This window comes from Tyto alba, unplaced genomic scaffold, assembly GCF_018691265.1.
Source record: "Tyto alba isolate M040663 unplaced genomic scaffold, T.alba_DEE_v4.0 Super-Scaffold_22, whole genome shotgun sequence".
Taxonomy (NCBI): Eukaryota; Metazoa; Chordata; class Aves; order Strigiformes; family Tytonidae; genus Tyto; species Tyto alba.
The window spans coordinates 9,089,685-9,113,384 of NW_024881296.1; the positions used below are offsets into that span (position 1 = coordinate 9,089,685).

The window sequence follows — 23,700 nt, forward strand, 5'->3', positions numbered from 1 at the left end:
AAATTAAAGGAAGTTGAATGTTGGAGGACAATCATCCCCATCAGCTGCAACTTAAGTAGAACATGTCAAAATCCAACCAAGTTAAATAAAAAAATCCATCTCTGTTGCAGTAATTTAAAAAGCTGTGTTGTTTGTGCATGATTTTATTTTGTTTCATCAGAGCTAGCTTTTAGCCACAAATAACACACAGTTCTACACGCACGGAACCCCAATTAATTTCTAGTGCAGATTTGATACCTCCAGTATAGGTCATCATTTCCTTCAGACATGCTTGCATTTTATTTGGCAAACCAGTCTACCACTGAAAAGCAAACTAATATAGTTTGGCTGTGTACAGGCCATGAGTCGTGGAGAGACCCAGAAACTCTCCAGGTTTTGCTTTTATCATTGACTTTGCTTCCTTTTTTTCAAGCTGCTAAATGGAACTGAACAGATGTGTAGGCCCATCTGGGTAAATGAAACAGATGCAGTCACCAGAAGAGATTTTCTAGGCTGCTAAAATAAACATATTGTCATTTTGAGCAAATTTTGAGTAAAATGTGTCTTGTTAAGACATACCTTGATTACTTCCAATTTGGTATTACCTATTTTATTGATGAATTAAGTCTGGTTTTACTAGGTTCTGTACCATTAGCAATATGATGTAGTGCTATGTGTTTCTTCCAAAAGCAACCCCTTCCAGAAAGCTCTCAGCATGTCATAAAGTAAATATAATCAGGCTTACTATAATATATTATTAATGTAAGTATTTCTTGAGAAGGCCAAAAATGAGAGCTGGAACATCTGTGCACTTTTTATTTTTGCAGTTTCTGATTCTGCCTCTGTGTTCTTATCATTGCGTCTATATATGCTTTAATTTCCTAGTTAAGTGTGTGTGAAAGATTTCAGGATTTCAGGTCTTAAAAAGTCATCGTAAAAACATCCTCACAAGTTTGTCTTTTAGTAAAGGCTGGGCCTGAGCATTTCAGCCCCAAAATGACTCCTTTCAGAACAATTCAAATGCAAATACTACAGGTTTGCATCCTCAACTGCATTAATCTGTGTGAAAAGCTATACAGTTTTTTAATTCAGTTTATTACTATGGAAATTCTGCAGTGACTAGCCAGGAATCTATGAAGATTTCAGGGAGGCAGGTACAGGAAGATTTACTCTTTCAAAGTTGGAGAAGTTAAAGTAGAGAGCACAACAGCACAGCAAGTGTTCAAGTACTGTAGATCCCTTTTTGTTTCAACTACTTTATTCTTGGCAGGTAATCTGGCCCTCCACTATATATTTAACTGCGTAAGTGTTGAGTGTCTGCTGTGCTGAACTCTCTACTGTTTTTACTACCAGACATTCCTACTGGTAACAATGGCTAAACTTATTTCAACTTCTGTAGTGATGCCCTGGACATAAATCTGTTTGGTTTTCTTTGCTTATTTTAGCAGAGATTTTTATAACAGATAAATATCTACATTGGAAGAAAAAGCTCAAACCTATTAGGTGATGTCAAATTTTCCTTCCACAGTTCATGGATTTGTGTTACCCATAGCACAGAAGTATCTTGTCAATTAACTCGTAGTTTCTTACACAATCATTGCAGCATTTCCTAAGTACTAAGGGCAGGTGTTGTTCGTTAGGGTTGTCTATGCTGTGCTGGAGACCTTCTGCTTTAAACTGGTTTAACTCCTGCATGCTCTAGTGCTTTCAAGTGCTAAGGCACAGAGGTCTGTATCATTTAATTCTCTAGGCTGCAGCCTCCTTTAATTTTTACTGTCTTTCTAGTTTAGTAGTAAATACATGCTTTAGGATGAACCTAGAATGATGACAGTATTGAAGTAGAGAATATGCTATATTTTATGTAAGCAAAGTTCATGGTTAATGTTATCTGCCCCTATCTATATATTTTGCTTTCCACAGAGATTTTTTTCATTTTGTTTTGCATCTGCAGTACTGAGATCAATGGCATGATCAACGAGGGTCATGAAAATCTCTACCTAGCCATAAATATTCTTAAAATTTATGACAGCATGTGGGGAAAACACAAAATTTTTATGTCTAATTGCTACTTCAGTTGAATTATTGGGGGCTGGAGGCCAAGTAAAACCAGAAACCTTGAATTTTAACTTTTAACTACCAGTAATACTGATTTGATACTGATACATGTGTAAGTCTATGCATGTATGTATGCATGCATAAATCCTGTTTAATGGTCTGTATACTGTAATGCTAACAGTATGCTCTGACACGTCTTGGGCTTACCAGCTTTTTATTTTCTTAAATATCCTTTTCTGCTGTGGTAGTTACTGTAAGAATTAGTGATTTCTGACGTGTACTTTGGTTCTGTTATTTCAGGCCTATTGTCTTATGCCTGCCCACAAAAACTGGACACGAAGGCAACTGCTAATGCTGACCTAAAATGAGAAATATAGCAAGATTTATGCAGCTATTCAGTTTATTTTTTTTTCCTCGTCTGTTGCTTAGGATATGATTCATCTGACCTAGAAGTCTGCATCTGAGGTACTCATCTAGTTTCCCTTTTTAGTCAAGAGAGTGCCTGTAAACACTCTTTTCCCTTTTTTTATTTGACCATTAAACAGACTCTAATGGCATTAGTTTGGACATAGATACCTAAAGCCTGACTGCAGAAATCCCACTCCTCTTCCTGGGAGAGCCAGCCATGTAGAAAGCCTCACCAATTTATGCTTTCTTTCCAGAATTTTCATTAGTTTTTCCTGCTCTATCTAAATGTTTTGGAGCAGCTGGTGGAGCAGTGGAGAGATGGCTGGCTTATGACTCACGCTAGCTGAGGTCTCTACAAATCCCGGGTTGCCTCAGGATTTGTTCCTGTTGTCATCAGGGTGGCTGGCTGCAACCCCTCAGATGGTTGGAGGCTGAAGGTGCTGCATGCACATACTTTGTGAGTTAATACAGAAACTGGGGAGCAACTTATCTTGTAACTGAGAGATCAGGGGTTGTGAGTAGAGCTGGAATGACCGATTGACAGTTTGTCTTGAATACCAAGCTTTGCATGTGATTCAAGTTGAAATTAATATGCTAAGGTGTTCTCCTTTCCTCAGTTTTTATGTAATTTGGCTAAGACAATGGGCAGCAAAAGAATGTGAAGCACCAGTCCACAGTGCTCTATTTGTTTGTTGTTATTTAAGACATAGCTGTAGTTTCAACAGTCATGCTAAGCTTGCCTGAATTTCTTTAATTTTGATGCCTTGAGCTATTGTGAGTTAGTTTTCATACTGCCACATCACTGAAAACATGAGGCTGTTCTGCAGAAGACAAATGTTTCTCTGTTGCCTCTGTACCATCCGAAAAGCTGCTGTGAGCATGCTGAGGCTGGGATTCATCTCACCTTAACTGGGACACCGAAGTGTTGGTCACTCCAGGCTAAGCTGATTACTGCAGAGTCCAAGGAGAGGAGGAGACACCTGCAGGGTTCATCACGGCTGTCTTAAATTCTGGTTTCACAAGAAGGTGCCTCACTTTCTGGAAATCCAATCTCCTGCCATTGGCTGTAAAAGATGCTGAAGCTGAGTAGGGGTAGATGACAGATGGTAGCTAAATAGACTTAGGTGAGTGAATTTTAGATGCCTTAAATTAGGTGTGACACATCCTAGTCTAAACGGTTTCCAGGAGCTCAGTGAGCCAAAGGGACTCAGTAGAGACAAAAGAAATGTGACAGCTCCTTGTTCTTAGCCTCTTTGATATAGACGTGGTTATGAGACTAGCTTTGTGGCTGTATAAAGGAGTTGTTTAAATAAATGTTAACACTGGGGAATTTAGAGGGCAAGTATTGAAATATAATTGTGACCCAAATAGAAGTTATGTACATGTACTGTGTTCAAGGCAACGTGAAAGCTTTCATGGGTTTGTGAATTACACCTGTGTTTTAACAACAGATGTTAACCATCAGATGACATGCATGAAGGTATGAAAAATAGTAATGCAAAGTGATATTCTATGCAATAAGTAGTCAAGTTAATATATTAAGTTCAGTGATTTAAAAGGTATTAAAATACAGCTCTTTAGTCACGTAACATATGCAGAGAAACATCAAAACCCGCCCTAGCATTAAAACTTACAGTCTTGATTTTCATTGGCTCTGATGCAACCATTATTCTGAATCCACTTTCCTGGATGTTCTTTTCCTTCTCTCAGACTTTTCTGATTTACAATTAATGTAGTAGTGGAATTTTTAGCGAGGGTGACACTGGATAAATAGCAGCCTGTGAAAAACAGGCTATACATATCACTTCATACTGGAAATAAAAATGTTAATTTTGCTCTCTTCTTCAGTAGCAATTCTGACAGATTTATGGGAGGCCTTCTAGTATCAAATCCAGCTCATATGATAACATGATACTTTTTACTGTCTCAATACTCTTAAAGTACAGTGGAAGCAATGACAGAATTTCTTACTGTAAATAAGAGTGGAGAAAATGGCATTCAACATATGATTGTGAAATCAGTATTTGAGAATTTGTATTTTCATCTGTGTTGAGACTACTTTTAACATTTGTTTGAGAAAATGTCCTTTTAAAGTATAATACAGAACCATTAATACCACTGTATAAACAAACATGTCAAGATTTTGTTGATGTTTATTTTTTGCCCTTTTTCTTGTGAGTAGAGTGAAGCATACCTTTTATCCCATGTCATCTAAAATGTATGTCTGGAAGAACAAAAAATTAGTATTCAAATATAAATTTGTGGTTTATAGCGTTTAAGTTTGTGCATAATTTTATGTGTTGAAACATTTGTTGGTGAAAGTTAAGAGTAAAAGCAGTTGAAAGAGACTCCTGCTGCTTCAATGTTCTTGATAATTTTTTATTTCTCTGGCTCATTTATGATAGCTGGTGAGTTTGTTTGAGGGAAGAAACACAAAATAACAATTGGACTGTCTGTAAACATTACGTTGTGACATGCATAAAAGCTTGAAAGATATTTTTGCACTGGCTTACTAACATATTTTTGGGACTCACATTTCACTGCAGCATTCTGTCATTGCACCTGATTAAAATCTGTGAAGAATTACCTGCTGGCATGAGAACCTGGTAATAGAAAGCCATTTTCCTGTGTATCTGAAGATTTCTTAATTTTTCTTGGTTAGCAGCTGCTGCAATATGCAGTGTGCTAGTTTAATCTCACAGCTTTTCCATGAGGTGTTCAGCCCTAGAGTAAGGCTACGAAGGACTGGAGATAAATGATCAAAATTTCAGAGTGCCTTGCAAGCTGGGGTAAAGAGAAATTCTTTTAGGAACCCATAAATTTTCACTATTTCAAAAGACGGGCTTAGCACAGAATGCATTGGGATCTACTTACTGTTCTGTTAATACCTGTACAGAGTCTATAATAACCAAATCTACTGCTGCAATATGCTTTCTTATGCAGAATTTGTCAATCCAGTATATTCAGTGCAATAGCAGTGCATTTCAGTCTTTTTATACTAATACAATTTTTTGGTCTGAAGAAGAATGCAAATGGAATGACAAGACAGTCGCTACAAAACTTATAGTACATTTTTTCTCCGGAGGAGGCATTCTTTGATATTGTCAAGTACTGACTGAGTAGTAGCAAGCTTCAGCACTAGGTAGAGTACAGGGGAATATCCTATGCTCACTAAAACCCATGCTCACGTGGCTGCTTGATGATCTGGATGTAGATTCTACAGCAGAAATCTGACTGTTGGCAGATCCTGCATGGTAGCTTCAGTGTATAATGCAAAGTACAGTGTTTTATATGTTCTGTTTGAGGAGGAAATAATGCAGTCAGGATAAGAACTGTTCAGGTGTTTTGATATTCAGTCTATTGATGAAGATATGTCTGTTTTTTGGGAAGCCACAGATGAGCCCCCATTCAAACAGCATTTTAGGAGTTGTCAAGAAGTTACCTATTGGTTTCAGAAACAGCAAGCACAGAGGCCAGCTAGAACACTTGACTCCTGGCAAAATATTTTGGGATTATTGTAGCCTTTTCAAGGGTTATTCTGGTGGCCAGGGAGGAGACCTGTGAGCAGGAGTGGGTGTGAGGGGAGGGAAAAGAGGTACTGGACATGTCTGGATACAGCGTAACGGTGTCAGGGCTGGAAGGTGACTATGAACAAAGGGTTGTAGGATGGGGAATGGAAGGTAGGAGGTATGATCAATGGAAGCACGACTATAAGGGGAAGAATAAAATAAAGAGTGTAAAGTGTATGAGGTAAGAATAATTTAGATCATCATGGGAGTGGTGTGGTTAGAAAAGTGAAGGAATAACAGAGAATACAGTTGAGAGGATTAATTTCCCAAGAGATGTCTGGAAATCCAGAGGCAAATGCCATGGATTTTTTTTTTTTTTTTCCCAGAGATGGGTAGATAAATTAAAGAATCAACACCTAAAAAGTGTTTCATATTCAGGGGAGAGTGGTGGTCTGTACCTGGTGTTCTGTACATAGCTCTGACTTGGATCACTGGGATTAGTCACTATCAGTAATCACTGCTATCTGGATGTCTCAGTCCCCATTTGTCCTGCTGATTCTTATCTTTACTTGTTGAAGAGCACTAAGTTTCCAATACTACGATTTTGCAAAAGATGATTACTGTTTGAATCCGATGACATTTCTGCTAAGCAGAGATAAGGTATCTCAGCTGTGGGCCACAGGCAGCCTGTTGAAAAAGTACCTGACCTGTTAATTACTGCCCATTCCCAGGGCCCTGCACGTAAATCCACCAAGCAGATTTCCACCTGGTTTATTTTACTGTATATATTTTTTTAGCACTCTGCTTATGGAGGCTTTTTTTTTTTTTTTTTTTTTTTGAGGAAAAATTTGGATGCACAAGTTTTCAGTGCTGCCTTGGGAGGCTGTGTGGCTGGACCACTGATTAGTTCTCCTGACAGGTCCTGACATGATCTGTAACTGCTGCTTATACTCACTCTTGATGGAAGAAAAGTTAACCCCAAAAAGCAAAACATTTCATATTATGTATAAGTTTTTGTTTTTTTCCTGTTACAGCATGTATGTAATGTTGCACTTATTAATGCTATAATTCATCTTGAAACTGAATTTGGAATAGTCTTGCCTGGGAGAATTTAAAGTCCAAACAAATACAGCCAAAAAGGTGTGGAAAGGGGACTTAAGCTCAGGGGAATAACATGACTAATAAATTATAAGAGTGTGGTGGGAGATCTTGGAAGTAAATCCATCTGCCGCTTCTCTTAACTTAGTGTTATTCCCCTCAGCCTCACTGTCCCTCCAGAATGCATTTATTTCCTGTTATCTAGGCACTGTAGTTTAGATATATATTTTGCAGTTTAGTGTTTTAAGACTGCTGCAGTCTATTTTGTACATTGATGTTTTGAGAAATAGGTTTGTTGGGGTGGCATAAGAATAGATAAATGTAGAACAGCAGCACTGTTTGGATACAGTGGGGTAGATTGGATATTGGTTTATTTTTTGAAGGAGCAACCAATTTCTTTAATGGGAGCCTGAAGATCTCCTTTATGCTTGCTTATGTAGTGAAGGAGTCCAGGAACTGTGTTGTCACTGTTATGATTGCGTAGAGTTTTGTATTATGATATAGCTCCAGCTGTATGATAGTCCTTTTGTGGCATTTCAAGCTGGCTAGAAATTGAATGTTGGTAATAGCCCTTTTGGAGTTGTTCCTGGGAATATACCACATCTCATCTTAACAATTTAATTAATTGTCTGCAGGAAAGAATAGGTCATAAATCAAAGATGCTCAGAAGATAAGTTGTGAACAGCAGTCTGAGAGAATTTTTCAAAATGGAATTAGTCTAAGAAGGAAGAATTCAGAAAGGTGTTAGACTTCTCATGGTGACAAGAAAGCATCACTGTCGTCATTTGTGCCTGCTCAGCAGCTAAATGCCACGCAGCCGCTCACCCACCCTCCCCCCACTTGGGAATGGGGAGGGAATCGGAGGGGCAAAGGGAGACTCACGGGTGGAGATAAAAACAGTTTAATAACAGCAACAGAATAATACACTGACAGCAGTATCTGCAGGTAATGTACCATACAGCTGCTCACCACCCACCTGCTCCCAGCTGGCGATCCCCAACACCAAGGCCCCACAGCCACACCCCCAGAGGTGAGAGCCCCTCCCAGCTCACTCCTGCCCTTATATGGTGAGCATAATGTCACATGACATGGACTATCGGCCAATCGGGGCCCAGCCCTCCAGCTGTGCTCCCCCCGCCCCCGCACACAGGTGAGGGCACTGGGACCTGGGGAGCCCCTGGGGTCTCAGGGGGCTGCAGCTCCTCCCGCTGCCAGAGCAACGGGAACTCTAGGCCAGCCCCAACCAGGACAATTTCATGCGAAATGTGTGAATTGAAAAGGTGAATCTCGTAAGTCAGAACAACTTCAGAATGAAAGCTGGGAGAAATATTGACAGAGCATTATGTGGCTGAAACAGATGAAGATTAGAATGAATCTTTAACCTTGCTCCAAAAGAAAAACCCACACCCACCACCATGGAACATGAGTCTTTGGGAATTAGAGAGGAAAGGTTGCATGATCGATCGGGCAGCTGCAAAATATCAATCTAGCAGAGCGCTGAAGTGGAATGATGCAAGAAATATTGCTGAAAAAAAGATTAAGGGAGGAGAAGGTGATCTAGGATTGAATGTGCAAACTCAAGCAGATGGTCATATTACTGACTTAGCCTTCTGAGTTTGCTTTCAAGGCTGGTGAACTTTTCTCATGTATTCTTGTATGAAAGGGACGATGCAGAGGGGAGGCTTTCACAGTCTGAGTTGGAGTGAGAGAATCTTGTCCATGATAGAGTTGTGTTGTTAGAGCCGTCTTGCTCTGAAACTTGTTAATAGTGTAGGAGGAATACACAAAAAGGAATGTGCTCAGTTTGAGTCCAAGTATTGTGTGACCTTGAACAAATTAATTGTTTCAATATGTGTCTCTGTTCTCCACCTGAGATTAAGTAATTCTGTCTCAGAAAAGTATTGCAAAACTAAAGCCCTTCAGTGATTATTTCCACATACAGCATTTTCAGATACTGGTGAGAGTCTGGATTTATTAGATTGGACTGAGCACCATGGAGTTACAAGATATTTGGCATTTGTTTAGAGGAAGCTTGTTAACTGCCTGACTCAGGTTATAGATACAATCTTGTGTTTGCCCGCAGAATCATGCAGACACCTTTTCTAGCATGCTCTTACCTCTTTCTTTACTGGTACTGTTATTCACACCAGCAAGATCAAATATAGCATGGATATGTCCCATGCTGTGATCACACCTTTGACTGCAGAGGAGACATAGCCTGGAACTAGTGTAATGCAATAGAATTTTTACTAAATACCTAAAATGAGTGGAATTAAATCAGAGATAAATTTGGCATACTGGGGTTGTTAAGAAACTGAAATCAGCCCACCAGCAGTTTTCTGTTTAATTTGGTATTCATACTTTATTGCAGATGTTTTCCACCACTCCTGTCAACTGTGTCAGATGCAGAGTTAGCCATTACTAATAATGGTTACAGACAGATAAATTTATTATTAGACACTGACAGCTGAACATGGCATTTTTTAGGATTGTATGACCACAGAAGCAAATTGATGAGAAATAATGAGTCATCTCAACTGGAAATATGCTCATTTGGAGACATATTTTTAGTAGATCTCAATCAAGAGCATACTAGCACGTGCGTACGCAGGACCATTGCATGCCGAAACCAAATTAGACAGTATTTCATGCTGACTTTAGTGGTATTAAGAGCCAGGGGAGGAAGCTTTGAGATTACATGTAGATAGTACATCTGTTTTCAGTGTTGTGTGCATGTTGATACCACTGGTAAGTAGTTTATTTGAGGAGGTGGTTAACATATGCAGTTGAAGGGTATGGACACCTATGATACCACTGCAGTGACCAGTAGAGTCAAATTCAGTAGTAGGTTTGTTTTTCTGTGAAGCACTTCACAGAGCACAGAAGGTGCTCTTGTTACCTGGGTGTGCTGGAGACACTCATTCAGGTTTGTTCATTGCCTTCTGATTGTGTGGTTCGTTCCCTGCTGAGGGCTGTGCAACCTGCAGTCTGGGGTGTGCACTGTGCCCGAGACGCTCTGCTCGATGTTGGTGTGAGAGTCCTAGGTGAACTCTGCTCTGCCATATAGCATCACTCTATTCAAGTGGTGTGTAGCAAGTTTCTTCCCTTGTACATAGCAATTACTTTCTGACAGGCTCTTTGCATCCTTGTTCTTTAGTGAAGACTTTCTCTGACAAGTGCTGAATCTGAATCTACGTGACTTGATATTTGTTTTAATTTTTAAATTTTTATTCTTTTTTTTTTTTACTGCCATGTGTCTTTAATACTGCAGATCACCATGACTGCTGCAATCTTGCAAAATTATTTTGATGAGTAGGTTAGAGCTTTTTGGGGAAGGAGGAGGAGATAACATGGTTATTGTACTGGCAGCTTGATTCATAGTGCTGTATCCAACAACTCCCAGTTAGTCTGGTTCTCTGGAATTCCATCTGTTCTGCATGGGGTTTTCTGTCTCAAGGGATAATTCCATTGGAAGAATGTTGAAGTCTTATGAAATTACTCCTCCTACAGGATAAAACTATAATATCTACAATAAAATGTGTCCAGACTATTTAGAATTGTGTGATCAGAAAAGTCATCTCTCCTCATTCTAAAGCAAGTTCAGCTATGCGTAAAGCCTCCTCACAGAGGTTTTCTTGACCAGTTTTTATAGTCTTATAATGATGAAGCTTGTAAACTGGTCTGTGAAAATGCTTTGCTATCCTCAAAAAACTTTCCCCCAACTGTGTAATATTATTTTTCTTAATGCAATGAGGAACAGCATTACCTGTCCTCTATTCCATATTTTATTGACAACAATATCATATACTTGACATTGTTGCCATGTTTCCCTCACAGTCTAAGCAGACTTCATCCCGACAGTTTTTCTGGGTATTACCTGTTTTTTTTCTAAGTATCATCAGTCTTGTAGCTCTCTGTCCTTTCTCTGTTTGAAACGAAGGGTCAAAATGGCCATTTCACTACAGCTGAAGCCTTACCAGTGTTGACTGTAAAGTCAAAGGATCACTACTCTGGTGGTTGCATGTCCTTCTTTCCCTATTAGCCCATTTTTTTGGCTTCTATACAACTGTCTGATGTTGTTGACTCATGATCAGCATTTGATTAACTGTAACCAGCAGATCCTTCTCTACAGCACTGTCTTTTCATTGCCTTTTATCCTGTGTCCCTACCTAAGGGATATGCACTGCGCTAAGGTTGTTTTCAGTTCCTTATAATTTGTTCTCCCTTAAGAGCATCTGAGCACTAAATCCTACCAGCCAAGGCTATTACTATTATTGTATTACTATTAACTATTACAGTGATCATCTACTACCAAGAAGATGGTGGAGTTGTGATTCAAAGTCAGATACAATAATTGCAAATTTGGGTCCTTGTCTTACCTCTGTCACAGGCTTCCTTTGTGTTCAGATGTCAGAAGCTCCTCTAGACTAATCTCCCAAATAGGGTGGTATTTCAAAATAAGAGTTTGATGCTTTGCTGAAGACACTGATTGACCAGTCAAGAATAGAATTAGCAGTTAAAGTAAGTAATGCTATGCCCTGAGCATTTGTTTTGTTGGTATCTCCCATAGGATTGCTAAAAAGATATCTAATCACTGGTGATCATAGTTCTTGCGTGTCAAGTTTATGGAGTTTAATAAATCCTATGTGTTAAGGCTTCTCTTTGTTGTCAGCACGGATTTGGAGAAGGAAAAACACCATCTTCATTTGTTACTTGACTTCTGCATTGTTGCTTTTTACCTTCTTCCAAAGCACAGAAAGAAAGTGGCTGTGGGGCAACTACTAGTAGAGCTTCCACCAACACTGAAAATTGTCTTATGTGATGCTTGGTGTGTGTTATTCAGATGTCTAGCATTAAAAGGCCACATTTTTTTTTTTTTTCCATTTTTGTTGGCCAGATCACTAGGGTCATTTTAGGGGATTAATTTGTTGATCTTGTTATCCTATTAGCATATGGTTGCTAGTAAATGTGCAAGTCCTGTACTTGATGGCCCATAGGAGTTATAAACTTTTATTCTACGCTTTAATCTAGTGCTTATCCCAACAAGGAATAGGGAAGTTGAAGTAAAGTTTGTATGTCAAGAAGTATTCTACAATTTCCTTTGGCAGAAAGCAGTTTGTCCAGGCTAAATTTCTATTTGTAAATCTACTTTTGTAGTGTATATGGGACCTATACTCATTGCACAGTTCAACTGAACAGCTGAACAGTAAATGGGATGCAGTGAAGCAGAACTGTTCATATGTGGAGTTTGAGGAAGCTATTAAAGATTGAGCTATTAAAGTCTGTGCTGAGATGCTGATTTATAGCGTATGGAAGTTGATGGGAACATTCTAGTAAGTGCAGTATTTGCCATATAAAACAGCAGTAGAAGCGAGTTTGAATGTACAAGCATAACTTATCAGTTTTAACCTTTGAATGCTTAGTTTTGCAAATGTGACATTCTCTGTTCCATATGCAGTTTCAGAATTGGTATGCTGTCATGGAGCATTAGAAACACAGAGTCAGCGTTACATCTTTAAGGGAGGTAATTATGTATAATGGGTAAGATTAGGAAGAGCACAGCAAATTATTTGAATCAGTAATAGTTCATGTTCTATTTTGCATTCTCTGCAAAAGAGTAAAATATAAAGAATAAAATACAAAATCAAGGAAAATACCTGAAAAATGTTGCCTATTTTTACCTGAAATGGAAGCAAAATGTGCATGTCAAGGTCATGACATGATGAGTTGAAGCACCTTGTGCTGAAGCATGTACAGTGTTTCTAAATAAATGTATTACTTGTTAGTGTATTGCTACTTTATTTATCATCAACTTTTCCTGCAGAGATTTTTAGCAATACTAGAAGCTCCAATATTATGCTTTTCCTGAATGGTTAAAATAAAAGACTTGGAGGTAATAATGGCATAGAATGTAAAACAGGGAAAGACATACAATAGGAAATTATATTATGCATTCCTAGAGAATGCAAACAAAGAAATTACTCTGTCTTGTTCTATCCTTTGATTCCCTACTAAACCAGTACCAGATATGAATTCAGAAATTTTAAAAGTATGTATAATTATTAAGAGTTTAAGGTACTGTAATGTGCAGAACATAAAAAAAAAAAAAAACCAAACAACCCACAAAGAATATTAAAAAAAAACCAAACAAACCACAAACTAGCAGATTTCCAGAAAAGTGCCACAATGCAAATATTCCACCCTCAAAATCACAGCTATGTCCGTATTGAAGAGGTGCTAACAGCTACAGCACTGTAGATGATGCCTACCTTTGGCAATTCAGCCAGGCAGTTTTAGTCTTTTAATAGAATTAACATATTGAGAAGGTTAAGGATTAGTCAAAACTGACTTCACACAGGAGGTATCAGTTTTCAGGCTTTAATAGGACAGAGTAACAGTCTATTACAAGGAAATACATAATATATGTGTGTGTGTGTATATATGTGCGTTCAGTCATACCTTGAAATTGCCGATCTTAGTAAAATATGCCAAATCAAAACATTCATGTTGGAACATAACATGCCCATATCATTACATGAGAAACTAACCTTATTCTTGACTTGGTAGCATATATTTCATGTAATCTTATGAGATTTGAGTGGATTTCACTGAAAAGTCAAATACGCTCTATAGATGAAAGTAAGTGCTATTGTGGAGCTCTGAGAAATCGCCCTTTTAATATTGTACCTTGACAGCAAACCCATGCTTTTCCCTCACTAATCTGGTTTTCTGGAATGCAGTTCTGAGCATGCAGTTTGCCAGGCTCTGGCTGTTGCTGGCAGCATTTTGGTTTCAGAAGTAATTTCTAGCTGTAGAAACTGTTACGGTGCTGTTAAAGGTGTTGTGTTGTTTGTTTGTGTATAGTTTCTGTGAGTATAAAGATTTCATGGAAATAATTAAGTTGCCCATAATGAATAGGTATAATTAAGAATCTGCCATCTTCTGCTCTTTGTTCAATAACTGTCCTTGCTTCTCAACATTGGATGTTTAAAAAAGAAATAGGGCTTTGTGACATGCATAACATCTACCTGTTTTTTCAGAATGCTTCTTGAAAAATCAGTATGATAAATGCAGTAATGTGATTATCAAAAGCTTATGCAGTTTGAGTCAGTGCAGGTATCTGACATAACACAAAGCAGAGTATCTTTTTGCTGGAAGATATGGTATCTTTAAAACTATGAACTGGTGTACTGTCTGACACATAAAGATTTATCAGAGTTAAAAGATTATTCCAAGATGGTACTTGGTCAGAATCTTAAAGTACTGTATACGGCTGGTTATCTTAGCCTTAGCTGCACGTTGCCTTCAGCAAGTTCATTTGCAAACTTGGGAAGGAGAATAGCTTTCTGACTCAGGTCATCAGTTTAGCAATCTGAGTGCCATTTCTGCTATCCTGTGGGCATACTCTGTTATTGTAGCTAGGCAGTATCGTCTTTGCTCCTTAGCTTCCCATTCGTGAGATGAAGATAACTGTACTTCCAAATTCCCAAGAGTGTTATGAAGCAGATCAGATTGTGAACTGAAGGATGAATGAGAAGGGATAGAAGAATCATCCATTAAAGTATCTAAACTGAATGGACAGCTTCTCAGGTTGGATTCACTCGCAGTAAATGCAGATACATCTGAGAATGTGCTCTGCTGCTGTTACGGTGATTTACATTGCCTTGTGCATTTGATAAGAAGCTGCAGCACCACTGTGTGCACAGAATTTGTGTGGTTATTGGCACTTACTTTACTTTACTCTCTTGGTACCTTTTTTCTGTATCCAAAAGCTGGAAAAGTAGAAGAAAAAGCAGCATCTTTGAGCTTACTAATGAAGGCTGCTGTGCTGATAGCAAATTGGGATGGAAATACTAAAATTTTCCAGTTTCCACAGAGGAAACTGGTGGACGTGTATAGAAGTGATGATAATTCAGCAAAACAAGAATAGCATAAATATCTGGCAGTGGAAATGTCTGCAGGGATTTTAGGTCTGTGCTATTGCCCTTTCTTCCAAGCTATGCTGGAGATTTCCAAGACTCTTCTACGTTCTGTATAATCTATGTCGTGGTTGTTTTGAATATGAAGTTTAAATCAAATACTATTGTTAGTTAGAATACAGATACTGTTTTTTGTTGTTGTTTTTTTTTTTTTTTTTTTTTCAGTCAGGTTTTAATTAGATCAAGTATATGCTAAACTAATTTCAGTGAATATGAGAGACATGCACTACTGTTTATTAACACATGTGTTACCTTGATCAATTACAAAGACTTGTAACTGTGTTGTGGATGACTAAATTTTTGTCTTTTGGCTCTGCATTTAATATTGGTAATGTATAGACAAATATTTCTACATGTCTTAAAACACAGTTTGTCCATGAGTTTAGATTCCAACTGGATCAAAACTCTTACAAGTCATTACATTTTAACATCTGTGCTTGAAGTTGCCTTCTTGGATTCTCTTTAATTTTCATCTCAATTTAGTTTACTGTGATATTAGAGAACTCAACTATTTGATAGAAATGTTTAAAAGACACTAATATTCTTGTCATCATCTTTGTGTTGCCTATACCCCTGGATTTTCAATCTCGTATAAGAAGAGTTAGGAAAGAGGTAGATAGAATATATCTGGATACATAATGATGTATTTGCCTAACTTTTGAAGGCTACAGTTATAGCCCATTGAAACATAAACTACTTCCATCGGCTCTAATCTGACAGTGACTGACAGAAAAAAAATTATGATGATCTAAAATCTCATTGCATAACAAATGGATGTGCAAATGCTCAGAAGGTAATAGGGGGGAAATGAACCAGTTTGAGACATATTGTAATTCAAGATTTTAAAATATCTGAAAAATATTTTTCATTAATAGATGCTTAATATGATGTGCACTGTAGTTTCTTCATACAAGAGCAAAGTGACTTTCAGTGAAGGGCTTTTTGGAGGTGGGACTTCAAATAAGGAAATTATGCATTTTTAGCTCTCCTGATACTGGAACTGGATAGCATTTGCTGATGTGAAAACAGGTTCAGAGAGACAGTGTTTAGATGCTTACCCACTGACCAGTATTCTCTTAAGAAATGGAATGAAATTATGTATCTTAATGTAATTGTGCAACACAATCAAATTGCATATCTATAGGAATCTTCTGCACACTTAGTCAGTAAATGTTGTAAAACTGAATCCAGTGTAGAGTCTGTATTAGATTCTTCTCTAATGATGTGCACAGAAATGTGATTTAGAGATGGGTGTATATAATACATCATTACCTGTAATCACCTTTCACTTTATCTGACAATGGCACTGCATCTTTCTTAACCTCCTGTGTCAATTTTATCAACCCCACCTCGACTAGAGCGAGAAGGTCCATAACACTATGACTCTGCAGCCTGAATTAAGAGAATGTTTATTGTATCCATCTGCACAGAAAACAAAGAAACCATAGCAAAACAGAGTTGATATCTGCTTTGTTGTTTTAATCAGCATGTTCTGCCAATCCAGGAATTAACTTTTGAAAAGATCATAGGAGGGTGATTGATTTTTCATTAATTAGTAAGCGTTTTTAAAGAAATCAGTCTTTATTTGTAAGCTACGTATTTAATAAAATAAGCAAGCTATGTACTCTGTACACTGTACTGCAAAAGAAGAGAAAATGTTTGCAAAATGAATTGAGAAAGTTTGTGTGTCAGGAAATTCAGCAGCTGCTATATTCCTGTTCTTAATCCTTCATCAATCAGCATCTACATTATACACGTATGCTTGGTAATTGTACATAATTAGTGTGCAGGGAAGGATATGATGCATTAGATCATTAACTAAAATTAAGTATGTCAGGGACTTGCCCCAAACCAACTTAAATTTTTGCTGCTGTCAGCATTGAGTCATTTTTGTAGATGGGCTATGTAGAACACTTTTCAGACTTTCTCTAAAAGCACAGCATACAGTGGTAGAGAATGGGGCAGTACAAAATTAAATTGGTGATTCATTTCAGTAGAAAGTAGCCTTACTATGTTGTCTGCATCTGGCTATGGAGGTATGATGATAGCATCTTCTTTGGTGACCCTTTTTGGAGATGATAGCATAATGCGTGGTGGTGACAGAGTTACTAGAGTTTCCATTCTGCTGGTGTGGTTATTTAGGAAGAAGGGCTAGGAAGAGGAAGAGGAATGAGAATATGTTTATATAGCTGCGATCTGGCACCACTATTTTTAACCAGAAAATAAACTTTTATTTCAATCAAATGTAATTAAGATTAGGAAATACTAATTTTGCACTTTAAAAAAACAAAGGAAACCCCCCATCCCCAACCCACACAAAGAATTGCTATGGGTTTTAACAGATGCTACTTTTACAAAGAGTGCACAGCAAAGCTGTTATCTTTGTAATTTGGTCTCCTAGATCCTTGATTTTGGCCTTTAGGGATTTTTCTTTATTAATTACAGTTGTATGTTGTGAACTGTACATATAACATATGCAGGTATTACATTTTATGGATTTAATGTCTGACTGGAAACAGTTACTACTTTTTGCCTCTACAATTGACTGTGGATCATAAGTGATATGCAGCATGGGCACTGTTGGTTTATAAGGAAAACTGGTTTACTTACGCTTAGGGCTAGAGTTTGATATGTGGGGACAATAAAAAAAAATATGAATGAATTTTTAAAGTGTCTGAACTCTATTTAATCAACTGTTATTTTCAGAATTAAATACACCTTAATTTAGTTTAGTTTAATTACTAGAGTGAAGTAAATTAAACCAAATAAAAGACCAGACTAATTCAGGGTGAGTGTTTAGAAGTGGCTTCAAATTACGCTGTTCAATTTAAATTCAGGCATTTATTTAATTTGATTAACTTTTCTGAATGTCCCTATGTAAAAAGCTGCTTATAACAACAACTTTTTTTGTAAACATGCCTGCCTTAATGTGTGCATTTTGTGGTCTCATCCTGTTCTGCTTCCAGTTGCGTGCTTCATCCTGTAGTTTTATTGTTGTATTTTATTTTACTTACAGTGTTAAATATGACCTCTTCATAGTCATTCACTTGAAATTTATTATTGGAAACTTTAATTTTGTTTAATAAATGAATGGGCAGAATGCACAGTGTGATACTTTTTTTTTTGTATTCTTAAACAGAAAACCTTTCCTAGAAAATAGGCACATTACAATGAATTTTTCTTTCATTTTAACTTAAACTATATTTTTGAAAAGAGATTCTCCAGTTCATGGTTATGCTACTTTGAAGAACTGGAATTTAAATAAGAGTCTGCTTCTATTCTTTCAGGTTTGTTGACAAGATCTGCTTTGACTATATTGCTGTAGGGATTTAGTCCCATAACATTTGTATTTCATACGTACTGACTTTTGTTACAAGGATAGGCAAACAGGAAAAGCACATACATAGTTATTATAATTATTTTAATTGATTTGCCCACATTCACAACTCTTGACAATAAAAATTATGCTGCGATTCAATTCTGCTTGTGTTCAGGGATAACTGAGTTAAGCAATGATTTTGTAAATGTGTCCCCTGATCATGTTGAGTAGAAGCATAACCTCTGTTCTTTTTTATTTGGTTTTTGGTAGGATGATGAAGTGGTTCTGCAGTGCACTGCAACTGTTCACAAGGAGCAACAGAAATTGTGTCTTGCTGCAGAAGGATTTGGCAACAGGCTTTGCTTTTTGGAATCCACATCAAATTCTAAGGTACTGCTGAGTGTTTTAAGTGTCATGTATGAAGCAAGGATATAGGTATAACGTTGCTTGCTTTGATGTACTATACACAAATCTGCCTAGGAGAATGAAGAAAAATCTATCAATAATATAATGAATATTTAATCCCCCTTCAAAGTTTAATTGTTCATTTGTCATGGCCATTTGGCTGGACTTTAATGCCGTGCTTTCTGTTTTGGGCTCACTTTAAAACTAGTTAGCTGCAGAAGTCCACTTCAGTAACATGCTTGTTATTTTGGCTATCCAAACTCAGTTGTAGTAAGCCGCAGTACATTTTTTTGTGCACTGCAATTCAAAGACACATGGATTGCTCTGATTGTTAAGTCCCTGGGAAGAAGAGCAATTATTCTATTTGTGACAAGTTTTTATTCCGTGACATGGAGATGATTATTACTTTAAGTGCCTCTGATTCCCTAACTAAACAGAGTAATAGTGCAAGTATCAAAATGATCTCATCTGATCAGTTTGTTATCCAAGCCTACTAAAACTGTGCTATATGTGCAGTAGATATAGCAGTTTGAAAAATTAACTTTGCTGTATGTTGCAAAGGAGGAGTTTTGTTTCACAATCACATCTGCTCAAATAAATGTTTTGAAGACAAAAATGTGCCCTATGAGGGCAGAACTGGTTTTGTGACTAAAATAATGGGTATACTTGCACATTTTATTTATACATAGAGGAGAATGTTGCTTAACATATTTGTTTTTTCTTCAGCTAAAATATAAATCTTTTATGAGAAAATAAAATAAAGGTGAAGCATCTAGAAAGACATCTAGAAAGATTTAGAACAAAAAATGATGAAAATTGTGGTTTTTTTTATCTTGCCAAGTTCCATAACATCACTTTGATTCTCTCTGATACATTGCAGAGTAATACTTCATTTTCTGTCTCATCATTTTGAATGTATTATTCATAATAATAAATTTTTCACTAGGATATTAATGATTCATTATAATAGCAGTGATCTTGATGAATTCATTCCTGCCTCTCTGTTTTAAGTGAATCTTTTTAACAATAAAAATGTGCTGGGATGGAAGTGGTTGCAGTTCTATTTGCCTCTAAGGCCAGAAAAATCTATTTAATGAATTTATTATCATTCAGTAAGTTTGGATATTAAATCTACGGTCTATCTCACTATATAAAACTCCTGAACATTCCTGTCTTTAAGGAATACAGTGTAAATTTCCTATTAGTTTCCTATGCTTGCTTGTTGATGCTGCTTTTTCTCCATATTTTGTGAAGCAGTGTTTGTTCTGCTCATTCTGTAGGAGCTTGGGGAAAAAAAGCAAACAAAAGAAATCCCGTGCAGCTTATCCTTGTTTTAATTTTTAAGGGCTGACAGTTTCTAGGATGAGCTCATTTGAAGTCATTTAGAGATATAAATACCAAGGGGCTTGTAAAATTACCAAATCCTTAAAGCAAAGTTGACTGTAAATAAGAGTAAATAAAAATATTTTACTTCCTAATGTCTGTGTCCATACAATATTATTGCATTATATAAGGAAAAGCATGGAAAAGTATTATAAGAGGCATATGTTCATTTGAAAAAGGTTCCAGCAGAGTTTTTGAGCCAGTTAAAAAAATTTCCCTGCATGTATTTAAGACTATTTTCCAGTTGTAATGGGATTGTGATGCACTTTAAAGCAAACAGTAGCATGGCATCTGAATTACAGCCAGCTGTCAAGGACAAGGTACCAAACCAAGCACCAGTAATAGGCCAAACACAAGTAATAGACCTCAGCTATCATCCCGGACTTGCGTTTTTGAGAAGGCCTGATACAATCTTCTGCTATTCTCCAGTAGCCTTCAAGATGTGGCTCCTGGTGGTGTAGCTCATGTTTTATTGGCGCAGCTTATTTGCATGCACTATCTTGCCCTGGGATCATTGAATAATTCACACTAGAAAAATAACGGTCAAATTGAAGATATATATTGATAGAACACTTTGGCAACTAATGACTATTAATACTTATAACATTACAACAATAATACCCGCAGACCCATTATGAAAATTGCTTAATGAATTTTATTTTCTTCTGTTCAAGTTTATAATGCAAGTGTTTCTTTGGAGGGTTGTGTAGATTCCCTCAGCATCAGAGGTGAGCAGCAGACTTTGAAAACATCATACTATCAAAAGATGGATAATAATAGTTGGGCTAAATTAGCAGACACTTTAGTAAGCATTATCAATTCACATGTGTTCACACTTCAAGACTGTTTCCAAATTCTGCTTTCTTCAATTCTTTTTGGAAGGAATCCATGCTTGTCAAATCATTTTACTGAGCAAAAATATCCTCTTTATTTCTTAGCACTGCAAAGCTGTTGTTTTTCTGTGTATCTTGTAAGATGCTTGAATTTTAAATAAAGAATTAATTAATATTTGGAGCTACATTACAGCTTGGTTTTAGATTTGAGGTTGGTTTCTTTGTAGCAAATGGAGAGACACCTTTTGCAATTAAATTTGATATGGGAGATGCATCTAATCACAGTGTCGTTTTACAGAATCAAATTTCAAAATACAGTTATATTTCTAAGTTTGTGAATGCTTTTGTACATTGGTTTGGCCATTCTTACAGGAAGAGAGTGGAGATGAGAGTTGATTTAGCCTGGAGAAGAGAAGGCTCCATGGAGACCTTATAGCAGCCTTCCAGTACTTTCAGGGGGCCTACAGGGAAGATGGGGAGGGACTCTGTCAGGGAGTGTAGTGATAGGGTGAGGGGTAATCATTTTAAACTGAAAGGACGTGGATTTAGATTAGATATAAGGAAGAAATTCTTTAATGTGAGGGCGGTGAGGCACTGGAAGAGGTTGCCCAGAGAAGCTGTGGCTGCCTCCTCCCCGGAAGGGCTCAGGGCCAAGTCGGATGTGAATTTGAACAACCTGATCTAGTGGAAGGTGTCCCAGCTCATGGCTGGGGAGTTGGAACTAGGTGATCTTTAAGCTCTTTTCCAACCCAAAGCATTCTATGATTCTATATAAGTTAGCAAGTGCTGAGAAGAGGGGAGGAACAGTAACTCCATGCTATGGAATTTTTAGTACAGCATGGGAGGCTATTGCCCTCCTTTGCTGCCAGGGCCTGCTGTGGGCTCATGGCCACCTTACTGCCCTCAGGCCCTTTTCTGCAAAGCTGCCTCCCAGGCCGTCAGACCCTAGGCGGGGTCAGAGGATACTTAGTCTTTGTACAGCAAGTATATTCTTGATTTGGAATTAATTATTTGAGCCAGTGGATTGGATTGCAGTTGTGAAGGACACACGGAGGGACTAGTTTCTATATTAGCGATAGCCTTGAACAAATCAGAGTTGTATCTTTGTAACAGTTATTTTGGGTTCTACCAGAGACTGTACTCTAGCTTTGACTGATAATGGGATATAAGCTATTTTGCACTTTATGCTATCTTTATTTCATTAATTATTTTAATTTGGGAAGGCAAATAACATTAGTTGCTACACTTACTCTTTAAATGCAGTTTATCTGCTACTTTCAAGAGTATAGCAGCTTCTTGATTGTTGCTCAGAGCATGTCACCAAATTCCTCAAAATGATTCTGTATCTTCAAGAGCAAAATAATAGGTAAACAAGATGTCAGGTCTAAATTACATGCAATTTTATTAATAAGAGACAGTTATGAGTATAAACCAATCAGGTTGGTACAAGATAAATGCATGGCTACCTCATTTATAGAGGTGTAGTAGCTCAGGTGAAAAACAATTATATTTCAATCTCTACTAATTTCCAAGCAGGTCTGTCTCAAAATAAGTGTTGTTCTGGGTATAGGTTACTCATTCCAAATTTATAAGAATGTAAAATATTTTAACATTAAAAAATTTGCAACAGTGACAATAACAAAACCCAAAGAAGACATGCTGAAGACAAAATTTAAAATGCTTTGTTTCCTTATCTCATTCCCTAATTTCTTCATCAGGTCTTGTTAAGTCCATAGCATAAATTTTAATTTCTTAAGTAAAAAGAAGAAAATAAGGGACAGGTGTCAGGAAAAAAGCTAAAAAGAACATAAACTTCTTTTTTGACAGTGGTCTATAGGTAATTTTGTTCCATCTATTTTTGCTGCGCTTTTAAATCTATTCCTTGTGTGGAAGAGTATCCCTTTTATTAAAACAAGAATCATGAATAGTTAACTTACCTCGGTGACTAGTGAGATCTATTTCTTTACATTTGAAAATCAGATTGTTGCTTTTTATATATGAAGATTGCTAATATAAGGATGTCCATTCATTAAAAATTATGCTGTCTGCTATTGAAGTAATTTTTCTTTAAATATAAATAATCAATGGGGTATTGAAAAGCAAGCAAGCTGGATCTGTGTTTTTAACTGCTCCTAAAATCTGTATCGGTCCGTGGTGTAGAATGAAAAATACTCAGCTCTGGGCCAGTCACAAATGGGGTTTTGATCACTTCTGAACCACTGTACAGTGGAACACTGAGAGTGAGTTTTGCTTTTCTAATGGCATAAAGTGTTTTTTTTTTCTCTTGTTTTTATGGCAGGTGAAAATCTCACATATTTTAATTCCATGAAACTGCTTTACATGATTAAAAAGAACCCATAAAATTTGTGGGTTTTAAATCTCCCCTCTTGAGCTCTCAACAGTTTGGACTTGAGAGAAGGAAGGATAACATAGTGAGTGGTTTTGAAGATCTAAAAAATCCTTCCAATTTTAATTATTTTTCCTCATTTTTTTAAAGATAGCATTACAATATGTGATCCTATGGTTTGAACTTTCTACTGAGCTACAAATTACATATTATATAATAAGTTACAGTGCTGAGAGAAGAGTCCACGAACTTACCATACCCTTAAAAGTGAGGAAGGGCTTCACATGCTGCTGGGGCTTTGATAACTTTTTTCTGTTTTTGGTTTCAAAGAGTCACTTTTCTGCTGTGGCAGGGCATGGTTGCAGCACTAGGGGAGGTTCTGCAG

At 37.1% G+C, this 23,700-nt stretch overlaps 1 protein-coding gene across 7 annotated transcripts in view; it reads left to right on the top strand.

Moving 5' to 3' along the window:
- Positions 1-23,700, top strand: part of RYR2 (ryanodine receptor 2) — a 430,624-nt gene that overhangs the window by 90,947 nt on the left and 315,977 nt on the right. For all 7 annotated transcript variants that reach the window (XM_033008863.2, XM_042795831.1, XM_042795834.1 and 4 more), the window contains exon 2: positions 18,618-18,737. In XM_033008863.2, coding sequence (XP_032864754.2) covers positions 18,618-18,737 — 120 coding nt within the window. The remainder of the gene's footprint in view (positions 1-18,617; positions 18,738-23,700) is intronic.